This window comes from Schistocerca cancellata, chromosome 9, assembly GCF_023864275.1.
Source record: "Schistocerca cancellata isolate TAMUIC-IGC-003103 chromosome 9, iqSchCanc2.1, whole genome shotgun sequence".
NCBI classification, from domain to species: Eukaryota; Metazoa; Arthropoda; class Insecta; order Orthoptera; family Acrididae; genus Schistocerca; species Schistocerca cancellata.
The window spans coordinates 118,426,608-118,453,610 of record NC_064634.1 but is presented as its reverse complement, the minus strand read 5'-3'; the positions used below and the strand labels follow the sequence as shown (position 1 = coordinate 118,453,610).

At 42.8% G+C, this 27,003-nt stretch overlaps 1 protein-coding gene across 1 annotated transcript in view; it reads right to left on the bottom strand.

Annotated features, from left to right (window-relative positions):
• The window catches only part of LOC126101219 (roundabout homolog 2-like), a 348,383-nt gene that overhangs the window by 87,021 nt on the left and 234,359 nt on the right, over nt 1-27,003 (bottom strand). Inside the window, exon 6 of the mRNA XM_049911911.1 lies at nt 5,574-5,908. Coding sequence (XP_049767868.1) covers nt 5,574-5,908 — 335 coding nt within the window. The remainder of the gene's footprint in view (nt 1-5,573; nt 5,909-27,003) is intronic.

Sequence of the window (27,003 nt, the reverse complement as noted above, 5' to 3'; positions counted from 1 at the left end):
AAGATCATTCATTCCAATGTAAATAAAAATTTCAAAATATCTGATAAAGTTGTCACACATTATCTCCATTAATGAAACATTTGTCTGCTTCACATACAGACATACAGTTAAATAACGGGATGTAACTTTTAATTTATATACGTCTTAGGCCTTTCATCGACTTGTCCTCCAGAAATATGTAATCTGTTCCGGTTTTATTATTAGTGATTTTCATTGATGAATTTTCCTTCAATAAGGCAGGAACGCAAACACATCGGGTCAGTAATACACAGAGGTTGGAATAAAACATGGGAACACGCCAAGAAATACATGCCTGAGCATAAATGTAGATGCAGGCCAGGTTTCGCTGTTGTATCTGACCATGTACGGCACATGTATAATGCGCTCAATACGTTGCGAGTGTGAGTCGTGAACAGAACAGTGTTCTGTGTAATCGTGAGTACGCATTATGTCGAAGCTAAATGACGCAAGCACGGGCAAACTGTTCTGGTGCTTCGAGAGGCATCGTACAGGAGATTTATACTGTCTATATGGTAAATGGAAAAACACGGTCCGCTAAGTGAAAACGTGAAAAGCGGTGTGTATTGTATGATTGTGAAGGACGGTCATTGAAAACGATTGTGACGAAAAATAAGAGGTCGATAGATGCACAAATCACTGCGGAACTGAATCTCTCAATTACGTACATGTGAGCACCAAAAGAACACGAAAGGAGTTTTATAACCAGGGAATTGCAGGGTGAGCTGGAATTCCAAAATCACTCATCAGTGATACAAATGCTAGTAACAGGAAACCGTAGTTTCGGAGCCATAAAACCTGGAGTATGGAGCAATAGAAGGATATCATTTGGTCGGACTATTCTTTCGCACTGTTTCAAACACCTGGTGGAATTTACGTCCCATGAGTGAAAGGTGGTGGGGTTTCGATGATGAATCGTGGTATTCCAATGGGCGGCATAGTTACACTGCAAGGTGGCAATAGTTCCATGGATTATGTGGCCAGTTTAGCTGATAAGGTCCTTTATATGGCACAATGTTTTGCTCTCCACTGTGATGCTGTGTTGGAAGAGGACAGGCCCCTGATCACACAGCTCCCATCGTTCAGATATGGTTTTCGTGAACATTGGATGAAATGCCTGACCACCACAGTCACCATGTCTCAATATTATTGAGCCTTTGTTGTTTACTTTAGAGGGAAGGGTACGTGATCGCTACCCATCAGCGTTACCTGAACTTCCCACTGCTTAGCCGTAGAATGGTAAAATATTCCCTTGAAAAACGTAGAGGGACTGTATCTACCCATTCCGAGACGACTGGAAGCTATTTTGAATGACAACGGTTTTCCTACACCGTTTTAGGCGTGGTAACTCTACCAAGTGGTGAGCAAGATGTATAAGACAGGTGAAATACCCTCAGGCTTCAAGAAGGATGTAATAATTCCAATACCAATGAAAGCAGGTGTTGACAGATGTGAAAATTACCGAACTATCAGTTTAATAAGTTACAGCTGCAAATTACTAACAAGAATTCTTTACACACGAATGGAAAAACTGGTAGAAGCCGACCTCGGGGAAGATCAGTTTGGATTCCGTAGAAATCTTGGTACACGTGAGGCAATACTGACGTTACGACTTATCTTAGAAGAAAGATTAAGAAAAGGCAAACCTACGTTTCTAGCATTTGTAGATTTAGAGAAAGCTTTTGACAATGTTGACTGGAATACTGTCTTTAAAATTATGAAGGTGGCAGGGGTAAAATGCAGGCAGCGAAAGGCTATTTATAATTTGTACAGAAACCAGATGGCAGTTATAAGAGTCGTGGGGCTTCAAAGGGAAGCAGTGGTTGGGAAGGGAGTGAGACAGAGTTGTAGCCTCTCCCCGATGTTATTCAATCTGTATATTGAGCAAGCAGTAAAGGAAACAAAAGAAAAATTCGGAGTAGGAATTAAAATCCAGGGACAAGAAATAAAAACTTTGATGTTCGCCGATAACATTGTAATTCTAACAGAGACAGCAAAGGACTTGGAAGAGCAGTTGAACGGAATGAACAGTGTCTTGAAAGGAGGATATAAGATGAACATCAACAAAAGCAAAACGAGCATAATGGAATGTAATCGCATTAAGTCGGGTGATGCTGAGGGAATTAGATTAGGAAATGAGACACTTAAAGTAGTAAAGGAGTTTTGCTATTTGGGAGCAAAATAACTGATGATGGTCGAAGTAGAGAGCACATAAAATGTAGACTAACAATGGCGAGGAAAGCGTTTCTGAAGAAGAGAAATTTGTTAACATCGGGTATAGATTTAAGTATGAGGAAGTCGTTTCTGAAAGTATTTGTATGGAGTGTAGCCATGTATGGAAGTGAAACATGGACGATAAATAGTTTGGATAAGAAGAGAATAGAAGCTTTCGAAATGTGGTGCTACAGAAGAATGCTTAGATGGGTAGATCACATAGCTAATGAGGAGGTATCGAATAGAATTTGGGAGAAGAGGAGTTTGTGGCACAACTTGACAAGAAGAAGGGACCGGTTGGTAGGACACGTTCTGAGGCATCAAGGGATCACAAATTTAGCATTGGAGGGCAGCGTCGAGGGTAAAAATAGTAGAGGGAGCTCAAGAGATGAATACACTAAGCAGATTCAGAAGGATGTACGTTACAGTAAATACTGGGAGTTGAAGAAGCTTGCACAAGATAGAGTAGCATGGAGAGCTGCATCAAACCAGTCTCAGGACTGAAGGCGACAACAACAACAACAACGCATCGTGTTTATGGTGTTTCAGTTGAAGTTTACATACGCAACAACGTGGCGCATTGTAACCTTTCTTTCTGGCTGCTGATCATGTGTTACATTAGTTGTTCGTCTGATTCTATTTGTTTTACTGAATTGCGCATAATGTGTTTTCTCAAAATTTCGAGAGAATATTTTCAAAGAAACACTTAACAATTCCTTTTAAAAGATCGTTGTAAATTGATAAGCCGCTTCCTCTGTAGTAGGATTTAATAAAACACTAGTATCCCCAGCAAAAAGTATCAGTTCCGCTTGATGAATGTTAACTGGAACGTCATTCCCTTATGTAAGTAGTTGAAGTGGGTCCAAAATTCAACCCTGTGGAACACTCTTTGTAATTCTCCTTTTTTTTCGCCAACTCACTGCAGTTTTCTTTCCTTGCAGCATTGTACCATTCAGCACAAGATAACGCTGAAGTAGAGGAATATACAAAAGTCTTTCCAATAATCGAAAAAAGTTTACCACCTTTTGGCTTTTGCTGATGATCTGGCACTCATTGCAAACGATATTGACGAAGCTAAGGTTCAAGTATCCAGCTTACAATCAATTGCTGCTAATACTGGCCTAAAAATAGCAAAATAAAAAAAATAGCATTTAGCAAAACTGAATTCGTCACAAACATCAAACACGCTCCTCCTCATATTGAAATACAACAAGAGAAAATCAAGCAGTCGAAAAAATTTAAATATCTTGGAGAAATAATTACACCTGACGGTTCAGAAAATGCAGCTGTATGAAGAAGGTGTTCTAAACTAGAAGGTGATTTTCATCTGTGCAAAGACTTATACAAAAGCAAAAGCCTGTCTTTAAACTTAAAACTTTGTCATTGTAACACCGTAATCAGACCGTCAGCTTTGTATGCATCAGAATGTCTAAATATGACCAAGAAAGGACCCTTGCGAAAACTTGAAATAAAAGACCGGAAAATTTTGATGATAATCCTTGGCCCTATAAAAAAAAAAAAACGGAGTATTCCGGCGAAGACACAACTGTGAATTACACAGACATACAAAAGACATTGTTAGCAGCATGAGGAAGCGGAGTATAATGTTTTTCGGTCATCTGGAAAGAATGAACCCGCAAAGACTTACTCACAGCATACATTCATCAATTTCAAAAACAAAATCATATTCAAAATGGGCAGGCCAAGTTAAAAAGGATTTACAGGTAGCTGAAATTTCATTTGATGACATTCGGCAGCGAGACGTTTTCAGAGTAAACTTGAAATAAAAGACCGGAAAATTTTGATGATAATCCTTGGCCCTATCAAAGAAAACGGAGAATTCCGGCGAAGACACAACTGTGAATTACACGGACATACAAAAGACATTGTTACCAGCATGAGGAAGCGGAGAATAATGTTTTTTGGACATCTGGAAAGAATGAACCCGCAAAGACTTACTCACAGCATACATTCATCAATTTCAAAAACAAAATCGTATTCAAAATGGGCAGGCCAAGTTAAAAAGGATTTACAGGGAGCTGAAATTTCATTTGATGACATTCGGGATCGAGAAGTTTTCAGAGAAACAGTCAAAATTACTAAAAACCTTATTTCGTTTGCTACGCCAGTTCCACGTCCTACCTGCAAATGGTCAAAACGGAGAAAAGAAGCACAGTCAGCCGAAATGAAAATCTACTGGCAAAAGAGGAAAACAGGAAAACACAATCAGGGAAGAGATAAAATTCTTCGTGGTCCATAGCAGGCCGAAACGACGGCAAAAAAAAAAAAAGAAAAAAATTGTGCAATGACAATGAGGAGTATCTTCTGCCATGAAACATGTCATGTGATTAGCAGAGTAGGTAGTAGATGTAGTTACACAGGACAGCGGCAGTAGGGTACAGCAGAGCGAAGTGACTACCTGTATCTCGGCTACTTAAAAACTTATTTCGTTTGCTACGCCAGTTCCACGTCCTGCCTGCAAATGGTCAAAACAGAGAAAAGAAGCACAGTCAGCCGAAATGAAAATCTACTGGCAAAAGAGGAAAACAGGAAAACACAATCAGGGAAGAGATAAATTCTTCGTGGTCCATAGCAGGCCGAAACGATAGCAAAAAAAATGAAAAAATAAAAAAAATTGTGCAATGACAATGAGGAGTATCTTCTGCCATGAAACAATGAAGTTTTGTTCCGCTGAAGCCGCACTTCAGGTTTCTGCCGCCAGAGCGCTCGAGAGCGCAGTGAGACAAAATGGCGACAGGAGCCGAGAAAGCGTATGTCGTGCTTGAAATGCACTCACATCAGTCAGTCATAACAGTGCAACGAAACTTTAGGACGAAGTTCAACAAAGATCCACCAACTGCTAACTCCATTCGGCGATGGTATGCGCAGTTTAAAGCTTCTGGATGCCTCTGTAAGGGGAAATCAACGGGTCGGCCTGCAGTGAGCGAAGAAACGGTTGAACACGTGCGGTCAAGTTTCACGCATAGTGATGCGAAAGATTCGGTGTTTAAACCTCCTCTACCAAGAAACGTGCCAGAACTGCGAGCTCGCATCAACAATGCTTTCGAACTCATTGATGGGGACAGGCTGCGCCGAGTGTGGGAGGAACTTGATTATCGGCTTGATGTCTGCCGAATCACTAAAGGGGCACATATCGAACATTTGTGAATGTCTAAAAAAACTTTTTGAGTTTTTGTATGTGTGTGCAAAGCATTGTGAAAATATCTCAAATAATAAAGTTATTGTAGAGCTGTGAAATCGCTTCAATCATTTGTAATAACCCTGTAGATGTAGTTACACAGGACATGCGGCAGCAGGGTACAGCAGAGCGTGGTGACTACCTGTATCTCGGCGCTGCTGGTGGCAGATCCGGCGGCGCTGACGGCGGAGCAGACGTAGCGGCCCGCGTCCTCTGGCTTGGCGGCCCGCAGAGTGAGGGTGCCGTCCGCGGCCACGGCGAGGCGCGGCTGGCCTTCGACCGCATCCTGCGCCTGACCCTGCTCCTGGGAGCTGCCGCCGCCGCCGCTGCTGCTGCCTGGGAAGAGCAGCCGGCGCGAGCCCTCGCGCGCCCAGAAGACGGAGGGCGGCGGCCGGCCGTGGGCGGCGCAGGGCAGCGACGTCTCCCCGCCCTCCGCCACCGTCGCGTCCGATGGCCGGCGCCAGAACGTGGGCGGCGCTGCAACACCCGCCACCACACAATCACCTGGTGTAGCTGGACTGTAGCACCCGACACACTACCCCTGACAGAGAAACAATCAGAACCGGTCCATCGTTTTTAAAATGCAAACATCTCGGGTTAGTTAAAAACTCGTGACTTGGTTGGATGAGTAGGATGAGTGATGCACACCGAGGCTAGCTACCACCTGAACTTTCACTGCAGCTTAATCCTGCCAGGCGACCGCACATCTCAACCGTGCACGTGTTAACAATCGATTGCTGACGCTCATAAAACTTCTTTGCTCGACGTTTCCAACCGAGGGGTTGGTCTGCGTATCGCGTGAGGGAGCGGAGTTGCTCGCCGAGCCCACTTAATACAGGGTGATTCAAAAAGAATACCACAACTTTAAAAATGTGTATTTTATGAAAGAAACATAATATAACCTTCTGTTATACATCACGACAAAGAGTATTTAAAAAGGTTTTTTTTTTCACTCAAAAACAAGTTCAGAGATGTTCAATATGGCCCCCTCCAGACACTCGAGCAATATCAACCCGATACTCCAACTCGTTCCACACTCTCTGTAGCTCTGTAGCATATCAGGCGTAACAGTTTGGATAGCTGCTGTTATTTCTCGTTTCAAATCATCAATGGTGGCTGGGAGAGGTGGCCGAAACACCATATCCTTAACATACCCCCATAAGAAAAAATCGCAGGGGGTAAGATCAGGGCTTCTTGGAGGCCAGTGATGAAGTGCTCTGTCACGGGCTGCCTGGCGGCCGATCCATCGCCTCGGGTAGTTGACGTTCAGGTAGTTACGGACAGATTAGTGCCAATGTGGTGGCGCTCCATCCTGCTGAAATATGAATTGTTGTGCTTCTTGTTCGAGCTGAGGGAAGAGCCAATTCTCTAACATCTCCAGATACTGTAGTCCAGTTACAGTAGCACCTTCGAAGAAAAAGGGACCAAAAACTTTATTGGCTGAAATGGCACAGAAAACGTTCACCTTAGGCTTCATTACTAAACACAATCTTTGAAACGAAAGATTCATCTGTTTCCATTTGAGCAAGGATAAAATCACAGAAATCGATTCTTTTAATCGTATCAGCTGCAGACAGTGCTTGAACCAATTTCAGACGATAAGGTTTCATAACTAACCTTTTTCGTAGGACTCTCCATACAGTTGATTGTGGAATTTGCAGCTCTCTGCTAGCTCTGCGAGTCGATTTTCTTGGGCTGCGAACAAATGCTTGCTGGATGCGTGCTACATTTTCATCACTCGTTCTCGGCCGTCCAGAACTTATCCCTTTGCACAAACACCCATTCTCTGTAAACTGTTTATACCAACGTTTAATACACCACCTATCAGGAGGTTTAACACCATACTTCGTTCGAAATGCACGCTGAACAACTGTCGTCGATTCACTTCTGCCGTTCTCAATAACACAAAAAGCTTTCTGTTGAGCGGTCGCCATCTTAGCATCAACTGACGCCTAGTCAACAGCGCCTCAAGCGAACAAATGTACAACCAAATGAAACTTTATAGCTCCCTTAAATCGCCGACAGATAGTGCTTAGCTCTGCCTTTTGTCGTTGCAGAGTTTTAAATTCCTAAAGTTGTGGTATTCTTTTTGAATCACCCTGTATTTTCGCCATTGTGGGCTTGTGTACACATGCCGTTGGCCGCGTTGGGTATCGGCTTGGTTCAAAATGGCTCCGAGCACTATGGGACTTCCGAGGTCAGCAGTCCCCTAGAATTTAGAGCTACTTAAACCTAACTAACCTAAGGACATCACACACATCCATGCCCGAGGCAGGATTCGAACCTGCGACCGTAGTGGTCGCGCGGTTCCAGAGTGAAGCGCCTAGAACCGCTCGGCCACAACAGCCGCCTATCGGCGTGGTGTAGGGCGCCTTGCTACAGTTCGCGCTCCTCCCGTCGGAGATTCGAGTCCTCTCTCGGGCATGGGTGTGTGTTGTCCTTAGCGTTTATAGTTGAAGTTAGATTAAGTAGTGTGTAAGCCTAGGGAGCGATGATCTCAGTAATTTGGTCCCTTAGAATTCACACACTTTCGAACATTCGAACACATGCTGTGACGCCGTTGTCCATGTGCTGTGGACGTGCTCGACTTGTGTTTTCCTGCAGTGCTGTGTGCTGTGTCGTTGGCACAAGACATAGCCTGAGCTAAAGCACCACCGGCGCAAAGATGCGAGTTGGTGCTAATGCCATAGAGACTCGCCTCTTGCGCGAGTTCCACCAGTGCCTCGGGCAGCGCTGAGGATGAAGATATCGACTTCATCTCGGCCAGTTGCTAAGTACAATCCGACAACGACTGGACGACAACGGACAAAGCCTCCTCGGAAGGGAGATGAGCAGCTCTCGCTCACTTGGTTATAGATCATCGTCAAGCACTTGGACAGAGAATGTCGTTTAGCGAACTCTTAGAAGTGAACATACAGTTATTGTAATTGCATTTGTTATGCACTGTGAAGTTTACCTACGATTATTTGCACTTAACCGTAGAGAGCCTTCTTTGCGTTGTACGAGGGCTATCCACAAAGTACATTACGATTTGAAATTAAAAGTAAATAAAGTATTGGAATTTTTTTTATTATATACAGATGAAAGCCACACTTCAGTACTACTTTTCTACATAGTTGCCATTTAAATTAAGGCACTTATCGTAGCGATGGACGAGCTTGGAAATTCCTTCGTCGTAAAATTCGGCCGCCTGCGCCTTCAACCACGTGGTTACCTCTTCTTAAATCTGTGCATCGTCATCAAAACGCTGCATAGCCAACCACTTCTTCATTGCTGGGAATAAGTGGAAGTCGCTCGGTGCCAGGTCGGGACTGTACGGCGGATGAGGAAACAACTGCCACTTAAAAGATTCGAGAACTTCACGAGTGGCATTTGCCGTGTGGGCCCGGGCGTTGTCGTGAATTAGCAAGATCTTTGAGCCCAACTTTCCCCTGCGCTTGTTTTGTATTGCTCTTATGAGGTTGTGCAAAGTTTGGCAATACCTTTGAGAGTTTATTGTAGTGCCTCTTTCCAGGAAATCCACAAAAATCGTATTTCTACCGGGTTACTGATTAACCACGTGGTTGAAGGCGCAGGCGGCCGAATTTTACGACGAAGGAATTTCCAAGCTCGTCCATCGCTACGATAAGTGCCTTAATTTAAATGTCAACTATGTGGAAGAGTAATATTTAAGTGTGGCTTTCATCTGTATATAATAAAAAAATTTCCAATACTTTATTTGTTTTTAATTCCAAAACGTAATATACTTTGTGGATAGCCCTCGTATTACAAGCAGCGTTGCTGAATTCATTATTCGACTAGTCACAAAGATAAGTAAACCATTTAACTCATTTGTGTCGGAGGTACTAATTTGTTGGAGTGTTGTAGAACCTTCGCTCTCCTATCCTGTTACCTGACCCTGGGGCATAGCTACATAACAGTGGCAGGTAGGAATTGTCTTAGTGGTGTACTGCACCAGAAGCCGTTTCACGAACTCACAAACTCGGTTTACCGCAACAACAGTGGTAACTCGGCCCCTGCCGGACGATGTGGCCGAGCGGTCCTAGACGCTTCAGTTTGGAACCGCGCTGCGGCAACGGTCGCAGGTTCGAATCATGCATCGGGCATAAATGTGTGTGATGTACTTATTGATTAGGTTTAGGTAGTTCTAAGTCTAGGGGACTGATGACCTCAGATGTTAAGTCCCATAGTGCTCAGAGCCATTTCAACCAATGCTCAACTCGGCCCCCGCGCGGGGTAGCAGAGCGGTTGGGGCCCCTTGCAACGGTTCGCACGGCTCTCCCCGTCAGAGGTTCGAGTCCTCCCTCGCGCATGGGTGTGGTTAAGCCTGTGTAAGCCTAGGGACCGATGACCTCAGCACTTTGGTCCCATTGCAACTTACCACAAATTTCCAACTCGGCCTCCACAGCAGTAGCGACGAGAGCGACGACGCCTTTCCAAAGCTGGCGAAGAGGGTTTACGAAACAATGGACGTTTGAATGCGTGCTCAGCCGCCAATCTCCCCCCACTGCTGCGGACGAGTTTCTTCCGTATCTTGGTGAACAAAAAAGTCTCGAGTTCTTATCATACAAGATATGTGCCTCGTTGCGTACAATCATTTGGAAAAAAAACGACAGTAGTTATGACCACATAATTCATGATGGGCAAGGACGTGACCGGACGCGAAGCACGCTACCGTCCTTCTGATAAATATCTCAACAACTGGAGAACGGAATGAGATTACCTTCTGCTCTCAGTTTTAAGGAAAACTTCCGTATCCTTCCTACATTTCATTTACTGCACTGTACGACCTCTTACACGCACTGTCTCTCAGCACACGCACCAGCATGTGGGGAGCAGTACAGCCGTAACAAAAGTCGTCTCAGCAGGGAATGCAAAGGGCTCGGCTGTAGCAGTGAAAGCGTTAACAAACCGCGCACTGTTTCCTGTTCAGAATCTTTGTATGGCGTGTGGTTTAGTAACTGCGATTGCTAACAGAGAAAGGATGTCCAACTCATCATGTTATCGGAGGCTGTGGAAAGGATGGGCATACTACAGATCTACAATCAATTCTTCTCTCGGCTTGTATGGTGGCGAAATTGCGTTGTCGAAATACGTACGTTTCTCAATTCGGCTGCCTTCGTTTGGATGCTGTGCTGACAGTATTTACTTGCAGCCAAGAACGGACGTACAGAGGAAAGGCGATGCGTATGAAAGTTGAAAAATCATTGATTCCCTATGCCTCCATGGTTGCGGAATTGAGTCTTCAGAATCGGCACGCTTCTTATTTCTGCTGTCTGACCTGTGAATACTGAACTATAGGAGTTAACTTAAGAGTCAAACACAGGTGTATTAACAAAATGGGGAGCAGCTCTGCCACGTGTTGCTGAACCACCTGAAATACTATTGGCATTCGCGAAATCTTTTGTTCGTTGTGCGAAATTCAATTTGGGTTCTCGCATATAACGCCGCCTACCTTTCTTCGGTGACAGTAGAATTTCTTTTAGATTCTTATTGTCCATCACAATTCCGGGTTAATAGTTCAAGCCCGACTTATTTTGAGCCTACGTGTAGAGGGTAAACGGAATATTATATTTTAATTTTTATTGTTTAGTGGAAGTCCTATTTACAAACCAAATGTTAAAACCGCGAACCGTCTTGCTTTGTCTGTTTTCCTTTGAACTGTGACAGTAATTTCTTTGATTCACCATTACAGTGGCGAGGGTACACACATGAATTGCTAGTTAAGGTTATGAGGGTCTCGTATAATTATATGGTGGGCGATTTCTGGTTGTCTTGTATTAATGTCATTCCATTTTAGGCCTGAAGGGACCGAGAGATCTCTGAGCTAAATCAAGACAGTAGCCTTATGTTAACGTACCATTTGTTTCCACCTCTTTTCTGCGTTATTCTTAGGAAACTAATATACTTCGTAAGATTTATTTTCGTATTGCTTATCTTACCTGAAACTTATGTGTACAAACTTTAAAGTTTTTGGTGGATACTATGCTATTTTCAGTGCCGTAATCATGAATGACTTTATAGTGGCTGTTTTAACACTTCTTGTCATGTTTCTTGTCAGTGTTAAAATACCGTTGAGGCAAGTAAATAATATGAAATGTTTTTTTTATTATTATTTTGCTCAGCACCTTACGACTCCCACATCCAAGCTCCCTACGATTTCAGTCTCTCCTTGGTACAGAGATAGGATTCTGGCGAGTGTAGCGTAAACATCACGTACCGTACCTACTGGTTGGGCTGCAATACTTTCCCTGTAGAGTGGGGTAAACTTTCAGGCGGTGGGACATTTAACGGCAAAAACAACAACACTGAAATTATCGCAATTAACGTATTTTTATTCCGTGTTTCCTCGTTAGGTAGACTGAATTTGCTTCATAGAGATCTGCTATTAGATATATTTGCGTGGTATCTGTTTTGCGGACACATCCGAAAGAACAGACGCCATTTTCATTCTGCCGACAGTATGAATCAAGACACGAAGGAATTAAAGACATTAGCTGAGGTACCGGACGTTTTGGCCGAGCGGTTCTAGGCGCTTTAGTCCGGAACCGTGCTGCTGCTACGGTCGCAGGTTAGAATCCTGCCTCGGGCATGGATGTGTATGATGTCCTTAGGTTAGTTAGGTTTAAGTAATTCTAAGTCTAGGGAACTGATGAACTCAGATGTTAAGTCCCATAGTGCTTAGAGCCATTTGAACCTATAGCTGCGGTAGGCATGGTTTTAAACCAATCAAAAATTTGTGCCAGAGCGGGATTCGAATCTAGGTCTCCTGCTTGCTAGGAGGATGCCCTGACCATCACGCCATCCGGACACAGGACCGCCAGTCACGGGAGACGTGCTGGGGTAGTATGTGCTGCTGTGGTGACCGATGAGTCCGGATATTGTGGAGGTCAGCGTATCTGTAGCACGCTGGAGACCCGAGTTTGAATCGGTACAAATTTTCAACCTGTCACATCGATTTAAATAAATGTCCTTCGGCTGTTAACGTCTTCAATTCTATTGTGTCTTGCTACTATGAGGAGAAGGGATGCCACAGTTCCGTTGAGAAAAAGTTGATGCCTGTATTTTCGTTATTAATGAAGTACGACAACGCACTGCAGTGAGTTCAATGAAACTCTAATCATTGTTTGACTACAGTATAAACAGATAAGAAATGTGTTGCGGAACGATGAATTCTCTTCTTCTGCTGGCCGAGGTGGCCGAGCGGTTCTAGGCGCTACGGTCTGGAACCGCGCGACCGCTATGTTGCAGGTTCGAATCCTGCCTCGGGCATGGATGTGTGTGATGGCCTTAGGTTAGTTAGGTTTAAGTAGTTCTAAGTTCCAGGGGACTGATGACCTCAGATGTTAAGTCCCATAGTGCTCAGAGCCATTTGAACCATTTTAACACTTGACAAGTACGTAAGCATCCTGTCTGCGGCATCCATTCATGTCCGTTGTGCATTCCGACGGACTTGAAAAACTCCAGTAGGACAATGTGACACCCCACACGTCCAGATACGCTACAGAGTGGTTCCAGGAGCATTCTTCTGAGTTTAAACACTTCTGCTGGCCACCAAACTCCTCAGACAATAACATTATTGAGCATGTCTGGGATGCCTTACAACGTGCTCTTCAGAAGAGATCTCCCAGGTTTCATAGTGTCAATTCTCTCCAGCACTACTTCGAACATTAGTAGAGTCCATGCCATGTCGTGTTGCTGCTCTTCTAAATGCTCGAGAGGGTCCTACACGATATGAGGCAGGTGTTCCAGTTCCTTTGCTTCTTCAGTGTACCTAACAGGATGGCGCAGTGGTTGTCTTTGCTGTAACTGTCTATCTTTCCTGTATTCCAGGATAGTATAAACTTGTTCTGGCTTACTTAAGTTGTCTTTTTGGTGCTGCCTTTGGCTGAGTGGCAGAGTTTTTGTGTCAGTTCTCGTTTGTAGTTCATTTGTGAATTGCATCCTGAACTTACGCCCAGCTACCCTATTCCATTATTGTTCCATCCTGCTTGTAACGTTAATTAGTTGTAGGCTTTATTTTGTACTTTGTGCTCTCCAATTATTCTTAAGTTACATTTATTTTAAGGCCCAGGGATTTTGACGAACCACTTTGGTAAGATATGAAGCTCATGTGCCTTTGTTGAATTTCACTGCAAGTAATATTTCCTTATATTTTTACTAAGTTCATGCGCCTCGATTTCCTGGACTGTGTTATTAATAACCGTTTTTAAACTTGATAAGTATGTACGCTCCACATCCCCCAGCCACGTACCACTAAAAACATTTCCTCCGCCACTTTGTATGTGTACTTTAGGTAAAATATTCGCATGTAGGACGTACCGCATCCTGGGCATCCTTTCTATAATCTCACAGTATCAACCATTTTTGAAACGCCCCTGTTTCATTTAGTTCGAGTTTGTGGACACCCTGTGTGCTGACGCTTCCATGAATTAATAAATCGCACAACGGTTTTCTCAGGGATCTTAGTTCGCTTAGCTTACTCGGGTAAAACCGATACGCCAACTTCCACAGTGTCCGAGGAAAGCGCAGGGGATAGTAGTCTGCCTACCTGTTGGTGTACTGGTTCCCACGCAACAACAGGAACATCGCTTGCGTCGTTACGTCACACACCCTAAATTTGGAATAAGTGACATGATCCAGATGTTCGCCGCTAATCTAGTTTTCGGATATTATTAGGTTCTTTGATTGACTTGTGGGAACTATTAAACTAAAGAAAATTTTAATACACATACAAGCCACAAGAAGCCTACACTGCTAGATTACGAAATTCCGCCTCAGACGCCTATCTTGTAACAAAGAAGAACATTCTTGTCAATCCCTCTTGCAAAAGCATTCATATGTGCAGCTTTTGCAAATAACATAAAATTTCAAATTGAGCCACACAGTATGCGTAATACGAGGTTTGGTACTTAAACAGTGGCAACTATTTATTGACAACCGATTCAAAAGAGTTACATATTTGCACCTGTTACTGTCCTTCAGAGTAGTCACCAGCGTTGCGTAGAACCCGTTGCCAGGGATGTGGAAGGCGTAGTGTAACGTTAGCAGAGCCTGTTTTGTTGATGGTGCGAATGGAGCGGTCTACAGCGCATCGAATCTCTGGAACAGTTTTGAAACGAATGCCACGAAGTGGTTGCTTCATCTTTGGAACCAAATCAAAGCCACAAGGACATAAGTCCAGGGAGTATGGTGGATAGTACAGTACTTCCCAGTCCCATCGACCGAACAGAACAGCCACAGCTTGCGCAGTATGCGCCCACGCATTGTCGTGCAAAATGATGGGAGGGTTGCGCAGAAAGTGTCGCCGCTTCCTTCGCAAAGCTGGCCGCAGGTGATGCTCCAAAAACGAACAGTAATACTGCGCATAGACGGTCTGCCGTGGAGGAACGTAATGCGTTAGGATAACACCATCACAGTCGTACACGAGAATCATCATAACTTTAGACCACTCCATTCGCACCAACAACAGAGCAGGCTCTGCTAACGGTATACTACACTTTACACGGGTTCTACGTAACGCTGGTGACTACTTTGAAGAACAATAACAAGTGCAAACATGTAACTCTTTTGTGTCGGTTGTGAATAAGTAGTTGCCACTATCAAGTTCCAATCCTCGTATATTCGGTTTTTCGACAAATTCCCGAACTGTTATTCCTAGGCGGAAGGATCAGCATATGGTTCTTACGTATCATCGTTCGTGGAATGTAGCGTGCGATATCCTCCACCCCCGTCTAAGACTTTTCAACAATTGGATAATACTTGCGAAATACGAGTACGTCGTATGTCCCTCGCAGATACTCTGTCGGAGGAAAGGAAGACCAGAGTTCAAATTAAATCCCTCTCCCAACAGATATTATTGATACACACTTTGCACTGGGGGGTGAGACAGGAAAAGAACAGAATGTGTTACGTCAATTACTTGTGATTGACATAATTATTCTGTCTTTTGAAGGGATTGTGAAACGAGATTCGGCTATCAAGAGGCCATTTGATCTCTTTTGATGAAGGTTAACTGGGTGGTTGTTACGCATAAAAATACGAATATCTTAATGAGGCAAGGGGTTCGCCTTCGCTTTCTAAATCAAATTCCGCCTTAACGACCACTCCAGTAAAATCCCCAACCGGCGCTACTTCTGGCACGTGCAAACCGCAGCGTCTTCTGCATTTGTACAGAACTCTTCCCATTAGGGGTTTCCTTTCCAAAAACGTTTCTTCTGAAAGCTTCTTTGTGTCTCAGGTGCCCCGGGATTTCCCTCTGAATTCTTTTTTCTCCTTTCCTTAGCAAGTTTCTCACGAGACGGGACTCTTAATGCAATGCACAGAAGGCACTGAAGACTTACGTCAATTTCACATCTGAGGCCCTCAATTTCCCTCAAGATCATCATTTACACAGAACACTTCCTATGTGTGTGTGTGTGTGTGTGTGTGTGTTTGTGTGTGTGTGTGTGTGTGAGTGAGAGAGAGAGAGAGACAGAGAGAGAGATACTGGATTATCATTATAGGCTGGAAGATTCTCCAGTTGCCTTGTCTAACTGGAACGATGTGGCCGAGTACTAGGCGCTTCAGTCCGGAACCGCGCCGCTGCTACGGTCGCAGGTTGGAATCCTGCCCAGGGCATGGATGTTTGTATGTCCTTAGTTTAGTTAGCTTTAAGTAGTTGTAAGTCTAGGGGACTGATGACCTCAGATGTTAAGTCCCATAGTGCTTGGAGTCATTTTGAATCTAACTGGAACGAGTGATATTTGTTGACGGTTGTGGCGAATGTGTGTAGAACGTGTGTGGTTCAGAGTGTCTGACAATGAAGTGCTGAAAAAAAGTAGACATAAAGTATTTTTAGTTGGTACAGTTTCACTTTCGTACAGAAATAGCAATGAATGCAGGCGTTCGGCTGTGTTCAATACAGAATCAAGACAGGACAATGTCTTCTTTTCTGAAGAAGCTACGGAGTCTAGCATGCATGTCCGACATAAATTCGATCGCATCTGTTCGACAATACATTAAAAGGTGATCACGTAGACCTTCTCCCCACGTGCAGCGATATCCTCTACCGGAACAAGTGATTTTAGCAGTTAAAATTTTTATCACCCAAGGCAGAAACACCGAAATTACGATCTGTCAAGAACGAGATTAGATGTTTAACAGCAGCGTTTATAAGAATGGCGAAGAAATCCACTTCTAGACGACTTTAAACGTTGAAATTCATGGCCCACAGTGTCGAGGTTTTCGCTTGGCCCGTAGATAACATTTATACGAATAATGTTTTTATTGTTGTTATGTTGGTACAAGTCGTTCCATGAGATAATCCAAGTACCAAGTTCTTAGGCGGAATAGATTTGTCAAACAGGCCTTTTTAAGAAGTCATCTGTGAGTAAGTTACGTATTTGTTTTGAATGGATTACCGTCAACCAAAATTTATTGAATGTGGTGAATGTTTGTACTGTGACTGCTGCTTTATTTTAAATTAGGAGTTGGCATACATTTCTTGAGAATGGTCCATTTGGAGCGCATCTCGAAACTGCAAAAACACAAGAAAACGTTGCAGAAGTGTACAATATGGTGCAAGATGATCGGGTATTATAGGTGTGTGAAATTGGTAAAAGCATAATCATATGAGAAACTAACTAAGAGTATGGTACATTTTGCACGAAAAGTGAACTATACTGCCGGCAACTGCAAATTGGCATGAAGTCTATTGCATATCTGAATGTGGAAATAGAGTAAATAGGAGTAATACCACCTATTCTGTATGTAAGGGAAGATTACTCTGCACGTTTCTCATTCATAAATGACCTTTTAATGTTGGTTGTTTCAGAGAAAATGCAGTAAGGCCTAGTGCAAGAATGAAAAACCTTTGACTTCGACAGCTACAGATTTCGGGCCTAGGGCAACTACGAGTTTTCAATAGCGATAATACGGTCAGGAACCGGCGAGTTTTATGCGACTATGAAATCCATGCGTTCATGAGGACCATAGTCAACGTCAGGCAGGATCTCTGCGCCCCACAGGTCTAGCACCTGAGACGGGAGGTATTTTTTCAGTCAGCTATGCAGGATCGTACGGCAATGTCACGTACCTTGGGTCAGGAAACGGGCTTGTTTACAGCTAGACAAGTGCAGCAGACAAAGGTGCGCAGACAATGGAGGGATCATCGGCATCACTGGACACAGGATGGCACTACGTCGCCTTTTCAGACGAGTTACCTGACTACGTAAAGCCTCACGATGGATATATCCACATGTCGAGGTTCCGAGGACAACGAATGTTGCAAGACTGCACTCGTGATCATGCAGGCCCAAAAAATAAACGCTCTCCCCTGGTAAACATAGCCAGTAGCAAGGACGTTAGGTTGTTGGATGCATCCCACCTTCAGAGTCTCCGTGAAGTTAACTTTGAAAAGATAACGCAACAGCGCAAGTTTCCCATGATGTGCTGACTTACCTGGATGCAGAAGGTGATCAACTACCGTCCTGGTCAATATGTTCTCCAGACCTCTCACACACTGAAAACACCTGGTTATGGCTTGCAGAGAGACTGTCCATCCATACCATTAACGAGTTCTGACATGGAATGACCTCATCGAAGCTTATTTAGACTCGATGTCCAACTGGTCAGAGCCACTGTTGCCGCCTTAGTTGGCAGCTCAGCATAACGAAAGCCCACGTACTTGCATGTCACACATAAAACACACATTTCCTCTTTCCCCTCTCTCTGTCCATCTTCCCTCCTCTCTCTTTGTCTACCTCCTCCTCACTCCATCTCCTCCTCCTTCCTCTGTCTGTTCATCTCACTCTCTCCCTTTCTCTGACACTCTCCATCAGCCCTCTTTCCCTGTCCCTTTCTCTTCATCCTTCTCTCCCTCCATCTTCTTCTCTCCCTCTCTTTCTGTCCATCTTCTCTTTTGGCTTTCAGAGACACTGTGCCAGGGTGGGGTAATGTTCAGCGCATCTGCCTAGAGAGTAGGAGACCCAGGTACCCTTAGTATGAATTTTCATTCGTCACTTCAGTCTTCAAATGTACATCAAAGTTGGTTAGTTACATTGGTTGTGCGTTGCAAGGATACAAGGATACCAATACAATAAATCAAAACAACGAGGAATGAGACAATTTAGAGGTTATAAAATTCAATTTTTGTATACATCTGGTAGCAAAAACATTTATAGATGACTTCACAAGGCGAATCGTCAGAAAACATGGAAGCCTGTAGCTGAAGTTCGCAATGTATGATAATGTATGGATAAGAGCTTTACCCAGAAGACTACGCCGGCCGGAGTGGCCGAGCGGTTCTAGGCGCTACAGTCTCGAACCGCGCGACCGCTACGGTCGCAGGTTCGAATCCTGCCTCGGGCATGGATGTGTGTGGTGTCCTCAGGTTAGTTAGGTTTAAGTAGTTCTAAGTTCTAGGGGACTGATGACCTCAGCAGTTAAGTCCCATAGTGCTCAGAGCCATTTAGCCAGTAGACTACAGTCTCTCGAAGTCGGTGACAACCGCTACCATGAGTTACCGGGCCAGTTTATGTACAATCCGTTCTACTAGTTGTTTTATACGTTAAAATATGTGTATGTTATGTGACTAACATACTCAATGATGATGGCGTCCTCTTGGGTAAAATATTCCGGAGGTAAAATAATGCCCCATTAAGATATCCGGGCGGGACTACTTAGGAGGACGTCATTATCAGGAGAAACCAAACTGCCGTTATACGGGTTTGAGCGTGGAATTTCAAATCCCTTAATCGCCCAGATAGGTTAGAATATTTAAAAAGGGAAAGGGATAGGTTAATGTTAGATATAGTAGGAATTATTCAGAAGCATGTAGGTTGCAGTAACTACGGAGATGAAGAGGCTTGCACAGAATAGAATATCATGTAGAGCTGCATCAAACCAGTCTTTGGACTGAAGACTACAACAACAACACGTAATGTGACTACCGAAACTGTATTTTTGTCTAGTCATATGACGGCCGATGTCGGACACAATGTTTTACACCTTTGAAGACGGTACGCGCTATTGAATATCTGATCACAAGGTGTAACGCATCGAAGGCCATTGCCCTGAGACCAACGATCACACATTATCCTTCTTCTTGTCTACGAGATTTTGTAACGTCGTGTGAACTGAAAATGGTTTGGAGTTGAGTGAAGTTTCTATCAGATTCGCTTATTCATTCGGTTATATATAAAACTTGAAACTCCAAATTAATGTTCAGAAACTGGAAAGCCAGTGCCGGATTTGCAAACAGACTGAAATTAATTCATGTCAAAAACATGTTATAAATTTTTATTTTATGCTGCAACCTGGAGATATGTTTTCGAGTCGTCCTATAAAAGCCTAGTGATTTACTTAGACAACTGATGATAATTTTAAGAGAGAAGTCTTTGCTTCATTGTTTTTGATCTGTACATAGAAGATCAGCGTCGTTCAGTGGCGATTTAATGAGAGTTTTGGGCGATAGAGAGATGTAGAGTTTGCCAATGTCGTCATCCCTACTCTACGTATTCTATTACTTCTTTTAATCTCCCTTTTCACGTTGTAGAAAGCCAAATCTGCACTCTGAAAATGGAAATTAAAATTAACAGACGACGATGAATTTTGGTACACAGCAGAGAACATGACAACTGGTAAACAGAGAAACAGTGAAACATTGTGGAATGCCCTTAAGGTGGGGTAGGAAGTCAAAGGGACCGACTTGGAGCAGGAGCGGCACCACAGAACATTTTAATTTCCATTGTCTATACATTTACAAATAAATTCATTAGACTTTGTCAGCACGACCTGGAATGATACAGGATTCACACTCATAGCAGTGGAAGTTCAAAACCGTAGCAAATTTTTTTTTTTTTACATGTGAAACTTCATCATTTTCTCACTTACTATTGGCTATATTTTTTTCTATAGGTTCACTTTTCTTCATAAGTAAGAGAGATTCTTCGATGAATTTTAACCAGCACAGAAACCATATTTGCAGGTGTACGAAAATCCAGAATTTTCCATATCTATTAAAAACTGTGTTAAAAATTGAGATAATTGACTGTAAAATTTGAGTTTTTTCTAAACATGAATTTGAAAATGTAGCATCTCATTCATTTTTTCGTAAATTAAATAAATTCTAGTGTTTCATTCATTTGGAAGTATGGTTTGTATGCTGTGCAAAATTCATCGAACAACCTCTCTTCTTTTGAAGAAAAGTGTACCTATAGCAACAAACGCAGCCAATAGTAAGCGATAAAATTATGAACTTTCACATATAAAAAAAAAGAAAAAAAATTGTTACTTCCACTGCTATGAGTGTGAATCCTGAATCCTTTCTGGTTTTTCTGACAACGTTTTATGAATTTTTATGTAAAAGTATACACAAAGGAAATCAAAATGTTCTCTGGTGCCTCTCCTGCTCCAAGTCGGTCCCTTTGACGTCCTACCCCCCTTAAATCAGTAGCGAAAGATAAGATCAATAAAGTCGTCCATTGTTATTGTTTGAATTACCGTCGTGCTTAATCTACAGAGCGCCCGTGAAGCGAAGCACTTTAAAATACAAGTATCCATATAAAAGAGTAACTACCTAAATCAACCACAAAATTGTTTCAAAAAAAAATTAAAGATGCAACATATTTAAATTATGACTTGGAAAACACATTTGCGTACTTAAACCTTGCAGTGTGGTACAGCAGCACTCTGACTTACGTTTTCAAAATCCTGAAATGAGGATAACGGTTAATTACAACTTACGTAAATCTGTTACACGTTATAATTATAGGTTAGTACCCAGCAGGCAGTACGCAAACGTTTGATGTTCACAGACAACCATTTCTTCTTTCAGGAACACGTTCTACAACTTCTCAACACTAAAAGATCTCGACTCGAGGCTATAAGAGATTATCACGTAAAAAATAAATAAATAAACAAGCAAAAGTCTGAACTTGCCCTGCGTAAGTCCCACACAAGTTATACTGCGTAGTTCAACAATAGTTTAAGAGTCTTTTTCCTTAAAGGATGCTCTTGAACTCCGTAACAGTTCCTTCAAAGGATAAAGCTGTATAACTTTATTCAATAATTTAAGAAATTATGCGGCTGTTTGATGTTAAGTTACAGTTATCGTTCAAAGTCTTCTGAAATTTGGGCCTTAACTCTTCACTATATGATGCACCGTTGGATTCAAAGACAAAGATGCTGTTTATCGAAATGGCGTTTGATATATCTTTTTCCAGAAGTCTTATGAGGACATTGTCTGGCAAAATATGAAAATTGTGGGCGTGCTTTTACATCTTGATCAATTACGTTACGGTATATCTGCTTGAAAAAAGCTGGACGCTGGAAGTACGCACGATGAATAAGATGGCGAGGCATTCCAAAATTAGTCTGTGTCTGAGGATAATGGATAAGCTACGCTGTATTCAGTAACGACACTCACAGACACTGTTGGTAGTTTTATAAGAAATTAACGATACTTTCTCTGGCAGACTGTCCAATTTGAGTCTACTTCTTAGACAACTTACAAGGTTCGTTTGGGCAAATAAAATACTGAAAATCAACTCAATTAGTAAAAAAGCAGGTATTTAAAAATACGGTAACTCAGTGAACAACTTAACACGAATTTCAACGTTACAAAATTGTAGCGAAATGTAAGAGGATCAGTGCTTGATGCAAGGATTGGCAGTTGCCGCTCAACATAAGAAATGTAACACATGGCGGATAAGCAGAACAAAATAAACATCGTCGATGATATCACGATTTCCGAGCAAACAGTTCAATCAGACACATTTGTTAAATATGTGGGTGTTTGTGTACGGAGTGATTCAAAGTGGAACGACCATTTGAAATTAATTTGGAGGATGGCAGACACAAGACTAAAATTTTTTTGGGAGAATCGTCACGAAATGTAGTCCAAAAGTCCACCCACGAAGGAGGTGACTTAGAGAAGTATTGACCGGCCCATACTTGAGTATTGCTTGTCGGTCTGTGCCAGTACGAGGAAGAATTGATAAAGTAAATAGAGAACATTGACAAAAAGTACTGCGTTTCTTCACAGATTCTTTTAGTAAACACGAAATCGTCACAGAGATGTTCATCCAGCTCTGGTGCCAGACGCCACAAACAGGCGTTGAGCATTACCGAGTGGTTTCTTCAAAAATGGTTCAAACGGCTCTGAGCACTATGGGACTCAACATCTGAGGTCATTAGTCCACAAGAACTTAGAACTACTTAAACCTAACCAACCTAAGTGTTATATCCTAGCCAGTAATGCCAACCGAGCCCGCTGCCAAAAGGTTGGCAGCATCAAAGTCCGGACGCCGTCCGCATAAGCAGCGCCAGCGATACAGGAAATCGCCGCAAGTCTGCGCGCGCCACCGCTGGCTTCTGGCTTCTTAAGCGCTGGAGTCGCGAGCGCTAGGACAGTTCGGTATTCGCCGCTCAGTTGAATACTCGCCACCGATTTGTGTACTTGCTAGTCAGTTGTGTGTTCATCGCAGCAGAGTTGTTGTTTGTCGTCAGCCGACGCTGACCTAGCCGCTCCGACTCGAACTAGACAGATTTCTGTAGACACGGAGTTCACTACTGTGTTTCTGTATCTTCGTTAATAAAGATAAGTACCGACTTTTATTTAATCAGAGTGTTTGGGTTTTCATCTCTCTGTTCACTGTTCCAGCGGACCGGTCGGCCCGCTATTAAAAGTGTGGCGGTGATTTCGTAAGCCGTTTCTACAGCGAAGTGTTTGTCGCTACGAACGCCGCCACAAAACTGAGGACATCAAACACATCCATGCCCGAGGCAGGATTCGAACCTGCGAACGTAACAGTCGAGCGGTTCCGGACTGAATCTCCTAGAACCGCTCGGCCACCGCGGCCGATGAGTGATTTGTTGCTAAGTTGTTGAGACTGTGCATTCCTAGACAGATGAACCAATTAAGGCTTTCTCAGGAGAAACGGTCATTATTCAGGAAAATAATGGAAAAGCCTATTTGAAACGAAAAAACTTCATTTGGTCATATGTCCTATTCAGAACGGTTTCGGAGAAAAACAGATGTACAGTCGTGGACAAAACGAGCGAGACCCCTCGCCTTTTCGTTATGCTGATCCGCACGGCTTTAAAGTCTGCTACACAGCATAACAGGCAAGGCGACGAAGTGCTACCAACATACTATGCACTTGCGTGAAATTGACAAACTATCTGAACTTTTTTAGGCTGTTTTCAATACTTTGTAAGACTATATTAATGCTGATTAGTGTGTTAAATACAACACGTAAATATAAGACAGAACTGAAAGAAGAAACGCTAATTGGTATGAACTGTATCAATAAAAATGAATTTCAACTTATCGAGATAACATAATTGTTTTAGTAAGACAAAGAACGCCGGATCGTTACGAATTAGCAAAATATTATCCGCTTTCGGCCGCGAAACGGTCTGTATCAACGTTCAGACCAGTCATACTGGATTACCGTTGCTGACCTACCATGAAAGTGTGCAAATTTAGCAATGCGTGAAGATTCATAACGAAATTCAGTTAAAAATCATTCAGTGCCACACTTAAGTCAATTCCATTATTGACAGAAGCGGAAAAAGTAGGCAGTAACATGTATGAAATTCTACAAGAGTGTCATATTGACATGCACAGGGCGGCAGTACAGAATAAAGGTAGCGATAAAAAGTATTGAGGGCGCGAGAATTTCTTAAAATTGCTTTACTGATATTCTACCTGCCTCCATCGAGATTAGAACCGAAAACAAACCAGACCTTCCTTTCACTACGCTAGCAGACAACCCATGCAAACCTCTATTATTACCCCAGACATGAATAAGCCACCAATTTCGCAATGAAAATGGCATATTGATCTGCAGTTTCTGTTGCATAGAGCTTTCTGGACTCAAAAACATGAATTTTCTTCCTTTATGTCACCGCTTATGTGACAACCATTCGGGATGTTTATCGAAATAGCAAAATACTGTTATTAGAGAGTAAATTTAGTAGGATATTTCTGCACCACCCCAGGAAATAAACGGCTCCACAGCTGCCAAACGTATTCTACACAGTTTCGAATTCTCCACTAGACTCGCCACAGCCGCAAAACGTTCATTAGCCTCAGTGTTTCTTAAGCTAGCTAGCAATGGGAATGTTGGCACTTCTAAAACGCGGTAGCATTAATACTGGGATGTGAACTACCACGTGTATAGGCAAATGGATTCTATTTGCATTCCTGTAAACGTGATTTGGATTGAAAGCGTAGCTACGATTAATATGCTGATGTATCGACTGCAACTAGAACATTTCGAATAAAGAGTAGGGGGTGTTATTTATGCAGCCCTCATCTTCAGTATCTGTCGTAGCTGTTTTCATTGTTAGGATTTCGTCACCTAAACCGGTAAAAACGGAACCCTACAAGTCTCACTTTCTTGACCGTCTATCGGTCTACCCAAACTTTAAAACCCGTTTACCTCCAGAACGGGTAGACATAATAAGCGGAAATGTATCGCACTTCTTGTGGTAACCGGTCCCTTGGTGGTGTAAAAAAGTGAGCTATGTCAACGCAATCTAAAGATACGGCCGTTTATGAAAAAAAAATACGTGAAAAGTCAAAAAATGGCTCCAAGAACTATGCGACCAAACTGCTTACGTCATCAGTCCCTAGCCCTATAACTACTTAAACCAACCTAACTTAACACACATCCATGCCCGGGGAAGGATTCGAACTGACGGCGCAAGCAGACGTGCGATCCGCGATATGACGCCGTTGAAAGCACGGCTAACCCGCGCCGGAAAGCTGTTAATATCATCTGATGTTGCTAACAAGTTATTTACTTCTGGTGAATGATTTTCTGCGCAGTTCATTTAAGATAGAATAACTAAAATAAATTTGATGTTACGGAAGACGAAGGGTGCCTAATTCATTTCCTTCTCTTTACTTATTATGTTACATTCGCAATCTGAGCACACGTATTATCCATAACCACACTTTAGCGCCACACAGATACGTGAATGAAACACATTGGCGTACAGTTTTAGACATAAAAACTGACTGCCGGCCGCCTGCCACAGAGACTAAGTCCGAGTCTATTCACTTAACGTAGCCAATAAAACTGACCGGCCATCTGCACAATCTGGCAACACTGTAAGATGCGGAAGCGTTAGGAGGAAGTGTTGTCTACTTCCGAGATGTTCTCGGATTGTGTGAGCCCGTGGTCTAGTGCTAGCCGGCACGGTAGCTCAGCGTGTTCGGTCAGAGAGCCGGTTGGCCTCTGTAATAAAAAAAACTGAGTGGAAGGATCAACCACCGAACTTGAACAGGATGTCCTGCGACGTCCGCAATGACCAAACACAACGATCGATAATGAACAATAAAAAAAAAGAAAAGAAAAAATGGTAATCGTCATGCATTCTAAGCTTATGGTCTCCTGTTCGTGTCCAACAATTTTTTTTTTCCACATTTCGGTCTAAAGTTATGATTCTGATTGAGCATCGAAGATAATTCGCTTAACATTCTACCCACCAGCAATGACAAGTATTCCAGAAACAACTCCGCAGTACAGCTCGTGGCTGCGCCGCGATCATAACAGCTTACGCTCGAGCGTTTCCTCACACTGCAGCGGCTACCGGCCACCGGCCATCGCCACCCGCCGCCTGAAATCCGGCGCCGCCCATGTGAACGCGGCGCCACGCTGTCAGTGTATGTATCAACCGTCATTTTCGAATTTGAAGTTCTAGTTATCATCTTGGAGTTAAACATTCGATTTTGCATACTTGAAAATCATGAACTACAGTTAAGCATTGTAAAATTGAGTCGCAAGTGGAAAAAGGTGTAACACCTGAAACACAACGTTTATTTTTGGTATAACAGAGGGGTGAATGCAGAAGAGGCAGCTAGAAAGATTTGAACTATGTTTAGAGCGAGTGCTTTTGGTAAAAATACGCCAGAAAAAGATATTCGTGTTTCAACAAAGATCGTTCTGGCATGAATGATTTTCCACATTAAGGAAATCTCGACTACTGATATATGTGATAGATTACCATTTAACCATCATGCGACATTTGCATTCAACAGGCAAAGTTCAGAAGCCTGGTGTAGGAGTACTGCATGCTCTAATTCGAAACAACAAAAATCAACGGAGTGACTATTATTGAACGTCATCAGGTCACTCATCGAGCATTCCTTTCGGTCGAAGTGTAAGAAAATCGAGCAACAAAACTACATCACCTGTGCTACTGTATGATAACGCACTATGTTGATTTGAGAAACAAAACAATCCAGGAGATTGATAGAAAAGTCGTCTGTCAGGCACTTGTATTGATAGGGAAGTCCTCTCTCAAGCACTTGTCCCTCTCGTCATATATTTGTAAAATTTTACCTTTCCCGCTCTTGATCGATCAACCGTCAAGGCAATTCATTTCTAGACGGAAATACTCTTAAAACTACTCTGGTTTAATGACATCGTTAGAACCAGTAGGTTTCTACAGGCGTAGAATTTGTAAACAACTTTAGCATTGTCAGATCGTTTTAGATATCGTGAAAGAAAATTCTGCTGCTGATTAATTTCTCTTTGATAATTACTGTTGCGTTTAGTAAACTAATGGAAAATGCA